Source organism: Gadus morhua, chromosome 4, assembly GCF_902167405.1.
Source record: "Gadus morhua chromosome 4, gadMor3.0, whole genome shotgun sequence".
NCBI classification, from domain to species: domain Eukaryota; kingdom Metazoa; phylum Chordata; class Actinopteri; order Gadiformes; family Gadidae; genus Gadus; species Gadus morhua.
Window position 1 is genome coordinate 26,070,854 of NC_044051.1, and position 10,315 is coordinate 26,081,168.

Below are 10,315 nucleotides of genomic sequence, written 5' to 3' on the forward strand. Positions count from 1 at the left end.
TGGTCTCATATGTCACCCCATCGTATCCACTGGCACCGTTATTGGGCAGGTGGGAAATAACTTTATCTGCTTCTTCAAAAGTGAATTTAGCAGTGGATGGATAATAATCTGGGATAAACGTCACCAAGCTTGTGGACCAAGGGGGCGGGGTCAGCGTTTGGGTCAGGGGTGATTGACATTTGGCCATATAGTACTTATAAACGTCAGTAGTATTATTGACGGTTGGCGGGGGGGAGGGAAACATGCTATTATTTTCAATTATGTCAATAGCTTTGGACCTGCGGTGCTGCCATAGGTATGACAGTTTATGTCCAGAGAGACCCAGAGAGACTCAGAGAGAGGGAAAAGGAGAGAGAGACAAACAGAGAGAGGGAGAAGGAGAGAGAGAGAGAGAGAGACACACACACACACACACACACACACACACACACACACACACACACACACACACACACACACAAAAGGGAGGGAGAACAAGAGATAGACACAGAGAGAGGGAGAAGGACAGAGAGACATAGAGAGAGAGAGAAACACAGAGAGAACTCTTGGCCAAGACAGAAGAGTTGAGGAAGAAATGGTTGGATTGGAAATTACCACTATTTCGGCACGAACTTGTTCCCCGGATATTATTTAATTAGCCCTGAATATAATTTTTTGGTAAAAAATATATGTAATATTTTCATATTTATTCATTATTTATTGGTATATCTTTACTGGTATCTATGGAATGCATTAATTCAATTCAGTCTAGAAGTGATGAAATGATTGTAGTCACTTATGGTAGTTAGCTATTTAGAAAGAAACATGGGGATTCCATCTCAAAATAAAGTAGCCTAGTTCTTCTTGATAGTCCTTCTGGCAAGAGAAAAAACAGTCTAAAAGCATAACCAGACTGTTTACCACCTCAAGTGATTTAACCAATTAACTAATCTAATCCCCAGTCAGATCCATATATATATATATATATATATATAGATATAGATATAGATATTTATATAGATATAGATATAGATATATATATGTAAGGTTTCTCTCACTTGTAATCATTCAGAAATAACTTAAATTGTACAGACATTATGAAAAATGTGCATGCACATTAAAGCATTAAAACAAAATTGCCGTGCACTGCGTGCACATTTTTCTTTTCCCTCTGGGCTAAGCCCCTGATGTTTCAGAAACCTAGAATCACCCCTGGGCGAGGCCATGAATACAAATTCACCAAACGATGTCAGTTGGTGAGGCTTTTCTGATTCGCTCGCTTATGCGTCTATTATCTTTCATTTGCTAATGCAGGCAATCGAGGTAGAAGAACATTTGGTAACCCTTCCTTTTACAGTCCCCTAATTACTAGGTATTTAGCCGGTACATGAATGGTAAATCATAGTGTATTACTGGGTAATTACCACTGGTAATAAGAAGGTAAATACAGAGGTAGTTACCCAGCAAATACATGATAAATCATAGTGTATTACTGGGTAATTACCACTGGTAATAAGAAGGTAAATACAGAGGAATTATCCGGTAAATTTTAGTGTATTACTGTGTAAATACCACTGGTAATAAGAAGGTAAATACAGAGGAATTACAGCTGAAGTACTAAGTAAAACCTCCACTATTACCCATCAACTCAACTAAGTAGCGTGTAGTTGTAACTGTTTTAGGTTGGTAATAACTCCGATATTGTGTACTTCCTAGGAAATTAGGCAACCAATTCTTATAAACACCTATTATCCAAGGTTTATGTTGTTAACAGCCCAAGTTTAATGATGTACTATCTAGAAATTAGCATAGTGCTTTCCAATAAAATACTTTTTCTTAGTTATTATTCGTAGCTGCACCCATTTAGAAAGGGTTTATTCGATTTACCACTATGGAATTACTTACTGTAGCGAACCCCAGCCGGACAATGGTGAAGCTTACAGATGTTTCAGAAGCCTTTATTTACGTTCAGCCGTCAGCCTTGTTTTGAGCATAAATATTCCTTTCTTCACATCTTTCTTCATAAACACCGTAAGAGCTACAGGACAGATAAATAACATTAATTAGCTCTTACACATATACAACTATCGCCATGAAGATAACATTAGCGCGGCTGTACAGCAACAACACATTTAAACACATTTTAAGTAATATAAAGTCTTAAACAAATTAAACACACAATACCTTGTTCCCATTCCAGCTAGGCACTTATTAATTACTACAAATTGTTATGCAGAGCAACCGTTTGTAGCCTGAATTCCTTCCGTAATTACACGTAATAACCTTTTCGCGCGATCTCCTTCAAGTCAAGTTACCTACTGTAGATTCAAACTTCCTGCGTCAAAATAAAAGACCCATGACGGCAAAATACAGTATCAAAATAAAAGCATGGAGAAAGTGGTTATTTTAACAGACCTTCATAAGAATTATTTACACTCCCACCAATCATGAGTCCCTAATGGAACAGTATACAGTTAACATTAAACACGAATGATTTTCTAACAAAAAAAATGACCTTCCTCATGAAAGTGCAAAAAAAAACAAATTATGTAAAGAGAGAACAAGTTTAATTAGTCTCCAATAGCAGGACTAGCCTTTGGACAGGGCGCTCGACTTCAGACATCTTATGGAGACGCTCTCCTTTCTTGCCAAGATTCCTGTCACCGAGGCAGATCTTAACTCTCCTTACTAGTCCGTCTTTGTCAATAGTAGTTTCTAAAACTCTACCTAATCTCCACTCGTTCCTGTGTGCATCCTCTCCTTTCATCATTACGATATCTCCAACTTGAAGATTTCTCTTCGGTGCATGCCAACGTTGTCTGAGAGAGATGTTGGCCAGGTATTCCTTTCGCCATCGACTCCAAAACTGTTCTGCAAGGTATTGAACATGTCGCCACCTTTTCTTGCCATACATGTCCTCTCTGACGAACTCGCCTGGAGGTGGTAAGGCCCTGACAGTTTTCATAGTCAGAAGATGATTAGGTGTGAGTGGCTCAAGACTATGAGGATCACTGAGGTTGTCAACAGTCAGTGGTCGACTGTTGACGATTGCCATAGCTTCATAGAGAAAAGCCCGCAGTGAAGCATCATTTAGCCTTCCAGAGGAAAGAGCAAGCGTGGACCTTAGAACGCTTCTCACCGTCCTAATCTGTCTCTCCCAAACACCTCCGACATGGCTTGAATAAGGTGCATTCATGCAAAAGTCACATTGTTTTTCAGCAAGGAATACAGCCAGCCGGTCTGCATCAACTTCCTTTAGAGCTTCCTTAAGTTCGTTTTTGGCTCCAACGAAGTTGCTACCTTGATCGGACTTGATCTGACGAACAGCACCACGCATAGCAATGAAGCATCGGAGGCCATTGATGAGGGCGTCTGTGGACATGCCATCAAGCATCTCAATATGAATGGCACGGGAGCTAAAGCAAGTGAAAAGTAGACCATACCTCTTGTTCTCCTTTCTTCCTTGCTTCGTGAGGAATGGACCAAAGCAGTCCATTCCACAGAAGGTGAAGGGGGGTGATGGTTCCACGCGTTCGGGGGGTAGATCAGCCATCCTTTGCTCTTCCGTTGGTTTCCGGTGCCGTCTACAGGTGACGCATTGACGAATGTGCGATGCTACTGCCCTGTTGATTCCTGGAATCCAGTAGCCGTGGGACCTGATCTCATTGAGGGTGAGGCCTTTACCTTGATGTTCGATTCTTTCATGGTGATGAGCAATGATCATTTTTGTAATGTGATGATCTTTGGGAATGATTGCAGGGTGCTTGATGGAGTTGGGAAGAGAAGAGTTGCACAGCCTTCCTCCCACCCTGAAGACACCATCTTTATCGAGGAAGGCATCAAGAGAGTGTAGTGAATTGTGAGAGGGTAGGGGGACCCCTTTGCTCAGCAGTTTCAACTCTTCTTGGTACACGTTTTTCTGCAGGTCTTTGATTATGCAATGTTCTGCATCTTCTCGTTCTGTTACAGTGGTGAGGTTGTTTGATCTGTTCTTTCTGATGCGCCTTAAAAGGCGTGCAACAGCTCGAATAGCCAGTGACCAAGATGAGAACTTAGATAAACGATCAACAAGGCTCGCTTGCTCTGTAGTTCTTGTGTTAAGTACCAAAGCACTTCTGACCTCTGGGTCTCCAATTATTAACTCTGGAATTTCATCTGCCGGCGGCTTCATTTCCTTGTGCCACAAGAACTTGGGTCCAGTGAACCAGGTGGATGACAAAAGCTCGCTGGGAGTCAAGCTCCTGGAAGCATGGTCAGCAGGATTCTCATTGGTTGGAACATATCTCCATTGTTGAGGGTCTGAGCTGAGGTGAATCTTCTGAACACGGTTAGCCACAAAGGTGTGGAATCGTCGTGCTTCGTTTTTTATGTATCCCAAGACCACCTTAGAATCGGTCCAGAAGACCTCCTCAGTGTCAGCTGATCCAAATTCCTCCTTGAGCATGTTGCTCATCTTCACAGAGACAACTGCAGCCGTCAGTTCCAATCTTGGAACAGTTGTAACTTTTGATGGCGAGACGCGTGATTTTCCTACAACTAAGGCACAGTGAACGTCTCCCTCCTCATTTTGTAGTCTCAAGTATGAACACTGACCATAACCCTTCAAGCTAGCATCTGAGAAATGATGCAGCTGTGTCTTCAAAACCTTCCCAAATCCAGCTGGTGAGTAAGTGCGGGGTATAGTGACATTATCCAACTGAGCTAGATCATCTCTCCATTTTTCCCATTTTGGACGGAGCTCGTCAGGGAGAGGATCGTCCCAGCCTGTGCCTCGCCTACACATCTCCTGAAGAATGATCTTCGCTTTGAGCAGAACTGGCGCCACGAACCCGAGAGGATCATACAAGGAGGCAACTGTAGAAAGAATGCCGCGACGTGTTGCCGGCTGATCCTTGAGGCTGACACTGAGACGAAAATGGTCGGACTCCACATCCCATTGAATCCCCAGGGCTCTCTCAAGCGGCAGTTCATCGAACGTGAGGTCCATATTCGTCACATTGATTGCTCTTTCAGAGGGCGGTATACTTTCTAGGACATTTCTCTCATTTGACACAAATTTGTGTAATCGGAGTCCACCCATGGCACAGAGTTCACGAGCTTCTCTGGCAAGCTGAACAGCTTCTTCGGTGCTGCCAGCACTGGTGAGGCCATCATCAACATAGAAATCCCTCATGATAAACTGTGAGCCTTTAGGGTAGAGGTCGCCATTCTCCTTAGCTAGATGCTTCATCCCGAAGTTTGCACATCCAGGGGAGGAGGCTGCACCGAACAGATGCACCTTCATACGGAACTCACTGGGCGGTGAGTTCAAGTCTCCTTGCTTCCACCAAAGAAAGCGCAGGTAGTTGCGATCAGCCTCATCCACATGGAATTGATGGAACATTTTTTCAATGTCACACATCAAAGCAACAGGGTAACGTCGGAAGCGGATAAGAACACCGCTCAAGTTGTTCAGCAAGTCAGGCCCTGAGAGGAGATGGTCGTTCAAGCTGGTTCCTTTGTGTCTGGCAGAGCAATCGAACACTACACGAAGCTTATCTGGCTTCTTTGCGTGCCGAACACCATGATGGGGAATGTACCATCTCTCAACTTCACTCCCACCGTCTTCGATCTGCTCTGCATCTCCCCTTTCGATGATCTCCTCCATGAACTTGACATACTGCTCCTTATACTTTTCATCCCGCTGCAGTTTTCTTTTGAGGTGGTTGAGGCGTATCATGACTGAGTTTTTGTTGTCAGGCATACTGGGTCTTTTTTTGAAGGGTAGAGGCATTTGGTAATGGCCATGTTTGTTTTTCTGTATGCCCTCATTTAGCTTGTTGAGGAAGGTGATGTCATCTTGTGACACTGTTTTGCTGTCTTCACTATCATCCTTGAAGTCAGATTCCAGAATGCGAATAGCGTCGGCCGGAGTTACCGGAGGCAGTACTTTAATGGAGATTTTGTGGCACAGGCGACTTGAGCTCGGCGGATCATAGCTTTGCGATGAGCGCCCCACAATACTCCATCCTAAGTCTGTCCGTACAGCATAAGGTTCCTCATCTCCTCCTAGAATAACCTGCCTTGGTGCCATGGCTCTAGAGCAGTTATAGCCTATCAGGAGCCCTATTTCACAGTCCTTCAGAGGTTGGATTTCTTCTGCTATTTCTCTGAGGTGACTCCATTGCTTAGCCGTCTCACAAGTGGGAATATGAGCACGGTTTACAGGTATGCAGTCCTTTGAGTAGGCAACTGGGAGATCAAACTGAATTGCAGAGCTGTATCCCCTTACACAGAGGCCGAAAACACTCTCACTTGAGAGAACCGTGTTCATTCCACTCATGGTCGTCAGCTTCAACTTCACTGGATACTTGTCAGCATTTAGACTGTCACTCACTTCTTGGTCGATGAATGTTGTATCGCTTTGAGTGTCAAGTAGAGCGTAGACAAGTCTCTCAGCAGTTGGGTTGTTTTTGGATGACACCCACACTGGCATCACCATCGATGTGTAGGATGAGCCTTCGCCTGCAACACTGAGCGACGTTGCAGCAGCTCTTTGATTTGTCGCTGCTTCTGATGAAGACTTCTCCTTCCCATAGTTGTAATCGTGGAGGGCCGTCGGATGTTTTCCTTTACAGTTGTCGCAACAGTGGCGATGACGACAGCTTTTTGCGCTGTGGCCGAATTTTAGGCATCCGTAGCAGAGTTTCTTCTCCTTTACATAGTTCCGTCGCTCTACCAACAACATTTCTGTAAACTTGGGACACGCATGAAGCTGGTGTCTATTATCTTGACAGAGAATACATGTTTTTCTCTGTTCTGACCCTTTGTTGAAGATGTCCGTAGCTGCTTGAGTGGTGTAAACACTGGCCTGGTTTGTCTTTGTGTCTCTGAGATTTCTCTTTTCAGCGTTAGAGTCTGATGAGCGAAGAGCATAAAGCGACGTAATTGGATTGCAGGCAATCTCAGCTTCAGTTGACACAAATATTGCAAAGTCCTTGAAACTTGGGAATTCTTGCCTATCGTTCAGGCTTCGTGTGGCTTGTCGGTTCCAGCGTGAAGCTGCCCAGTCTGGTAGTTTATAGACAAGCTTCTGGTTTTCCTCGCAGTCGTTTAATATGTCGAGACCCTTGACATGAGGCATGGCATCTTGACAGGCATTTAGAAAATCAGAGAAGTTTCTGAGTCCCTCGGCATCTTTAGGTTGTATCCTAGGCCAATTGGTAAGCTTCTCTCTGAATGCTCTCTGAATGGCAAAGGGCTGGCCGAAGCGACGAGTGAGCTTGTTCCAGGCATCCTGGTAGGCTTCATCATCGTTTCGGAAAAAGGTGCCATCTAGCACCTGGCGTGCTGGGCCGGCAACATACTTCTTCAAATAATAGAGTTTTTCAGCTGGAGTGATAGCTCTTTGGTCAATGAGCGAAGAAAACGATGCTTTCCATTCAGTGAATCGTATTGGATCACCATTGAAGACGAATGGCTCTGGAACAGGGAGCCTATTCAAGGCTATGCTGTCTTGAAAGACCTGAGCCAGTGAGGAAATGTCTTTATGAGAGGGTGTTGCAACATGGGATGGCGAGACGGCAGTTACAGGCACGTTCGTTGCTTCCTTATCCTTTTCAATGTTGATGCAGTCAGCAGCTTTATGTTCTGTCTCCTTATTGTACACATTCAGCTTGGCCTTAGCTGCTCGCACTTCCTTCTCTGCCTGCAGTCGCTCCAACTCATACCTTTGTGCCTCTAGAGCTATCCTCTGTTGTTCCTCTAACTCTCGAATCACTTCCCTTTGTCTCTCTTCGGCTATCATCATCTCATAATTGGTTTCCTTCACTGCTAGTTCTGCTGCTGCATCCGCACGCTTGGCCGCCATAGAGGAAGTCATGGAGTGATGGTCAGACTTGCTATGACTTGTCAAGGACGCGGCGGATCCATAGACAGACTTTGCATAGTCACGGTGGAGGAGTTCATGAAGGCGATGTCTTTCCTGCTTCTCGTTAAACTCAACTTCATCATCTATTGCTCTGTTGTGGGCAATGATAATGATTTCTGTGGTGACTGATTCACAAGTATCGACTCGTCGTCTGATATCAGTGGAAGGTGTGGCAAGATCTCGCATTTCAGAATATATGTTCATTATGTCTTCCTTACTTTTCCTAAGTTCTTCCACGAGAGGCCAGAGCTCATCATCTGGCATGTAGGACTTCAGTTGATCTCTTGCTTTTCGTATTTTGAGTTTCCATTGCTCGTACATGGAGAGCAGCCCTTTCTCCATTTTCTTGGCCTCCTCCGCTTGTAGTGCACGCATCTTCTCGGTAGGGTTCCGTGCACGTTCGGAACGTCTGGGACCTCCAGGTGGGTCATCCAGTTTACCTTGGAGATGACTCTGACCTTCTTCCACCACTTCAGTCGTTTCCTTCAGGCATGATGAGTCTGCCACTGAGTGGAGCTCCCTCTGCAAATCCTGAACTTCATGCTGAGAACCAGCCATTTGCTCCTCTGTGTCACTATCATAACCTGACTTTGACATTATCAACTCCTAACTCAGAATTATTAAGCCAGATGAAAACCCTGAAGCAGATAAGATCGAACTCTTAAGCAGTTTAAACATAGAATATCAGAACCCCAGTACAAAAATAACTAGCAGTTACATCAATGTGCAGACACTCAAATAACTGTAAATGTTCAGGTAAATAACATTATAAGCAAAATTTTCAGATAGCATGAAATGCAGTTCAATTTCCCCCTTTTTTTTTTTTTTTTTTTTTTTTTTAAATGTCCTTAATTATAAAGAGTCCACATGAATGTGTCCGTCTGTATAAACGTATCAACAGTTCCTTCGTTGCAGATGAGCAGGTGAGCATTAAATGTTCTCTGGTTCAGTTCAAGAAGCTGTTAATGTGTAGCTCACCTCATTGGAAGTACCGTAGACCATATGATATTGGGTAATGCTCAGTTCTGCGTCAATGAATGCGACTGTACTTGACCAATGCACCGAATCCACGAGACCGCTGCCCGGATTGCCGTAGTGGATCATGCGTTGACATGCAGGAACATGTGCTGCTCGATGACTCCATGTGAACAGCATGGGGCGATGTAGCAGCAACAGCAGCAGGCATGCAGTGAAGACCCTCCGTCGTGACCCGTCATGGCGGCAAAAAGTCGTCGAATCGATGTGGGTCAAGCTCTTACTGTAGCGAACCCCAGCCGGACAATGGTGAAGCTTACAGATGTTTCAGAAGCCTTTATTTACGTTCAGCCGTCAGCCTTGTTTTGAGCATAAATATTCCTTTCTTCACATCTTTCTTCATAAACACCGTAAGAGCTACAGGACAGATAAATAACATTAATTAGCTCTTACACATATACAACTATCGCCATGAAGATAACATTAGCGCGGCTGTACAGCAACAACACATTTAAACACATTTTAAGTAATATAAAGTCTTAAACAAATTAAACACACAATACCTTGTTCCCATTCCAGCTAGGCACTTATTAATTACTACAAATTGTTATGCAGAGCAACCGTTTGTAGCCTGAATTCCTTCCGTAATTACACGTAATAACCTTTTCGCGCGATCTCCTTCAAGTCAAGTTACCTACTGTAGATTCAAACTTCCTGCGTCAAAATAAAAGACCCATGACGGCAAAATACAGTATCAAAATAAAAGCATGGAGAAAGTGGTTATTTTAACAGACCTTCATAAGAATTATTTACACTTACCTGGTAACAACCTCTGCAGGAACAGTTTTCCTCTAGTGTCATGGTACATCTTCTTAAATACTGGGTACGAAGCCGTTTGTTTCCATGGTATTACCAGGTTCTTACCATATAATTTATAATAGATACATTCCATTATCCATGCAGTCAAGACAAACTTGTACCATGTACGTTCTGCGACATTACCAAGTAAAACACACCAATTTACCCAGTAATTAAGCTGAAACTGTACTGTAAAAGGAAGCCTCGTTTATTTCCATGGTATTACCAGGTTCTTACCATATAATTTGTAATACATTATTCCCTTTTCCATGCAGTCAACACAAACTAAACTTGTACCATGTAGGTTCTGCGACGTTACCAAGTAAAACACGACAATTTACCTAGTAATTAAGCTGAAACTGTACTGTAAAAGGAAGCCTCGTTTGTTTCCATGGTACTACCAGGTTCTAACCATATAATTTGTAATACATTATTCCCTTTTCCAGGCAGTCAACACAAACTTGTACCATGTACGTTCTGCGACATTACCAAGTAAAACACACCAATTTACCCAGTAATTAAGCTGAAACTGTACTGTAAAAGGAAGCCTCGTTTGTTTACATGGTATTACCAGGTTCTTACCATATAATTTGT

At 43.4% G+C, this 10,315-nt stretch overlaps 1 protein-coding gene across 2 annotated transcripts; it reads right to left on the minus strand.

Moving 5' to 3' along the window:
• Nucleotides 1-1,921: 1,921 nt before the first annotated feature.
• On the minus strand, nucleotides 1,922-9,673 carry LOC115542612 (uncharacterized). Of its 2 annotated transcripts, none has more exons than XR_003976572.1 (2): nucleotides 2,164-9,673; nucleotides 1,922-2,017 (listed from the first exon to the last, which is right to left on the minus strand). XR_003976572.1 is itself a non-coding variant. In XM_030354933.1 (2 exons), the coding sequence occupies exon 2, from the start codon at nucleotides 8,483-8,485 to the stop codon at nucleotides 2,546-2,548; it is 5,940 nt and encodes a 1,979-aa protein (XP_030210793.1). In that variant the 5' UTR covers nucleotides 8,486-9,280; nucleotides 9,427-9,673; the 3' UTR covers nucleotides 1,922-2,545. The 2 variants fall into 2 exon arrangements, 1 of the variants encoding a protein (XP_030210793.1); XM_030354933.1 differs by having other exon boundaries at nucleotides 1,922-9,280; nucleotides 9,427-9,673.
• Between the last annotated feature and the right edge of the window lie 642 nt (nucleotides 9,674-10,315).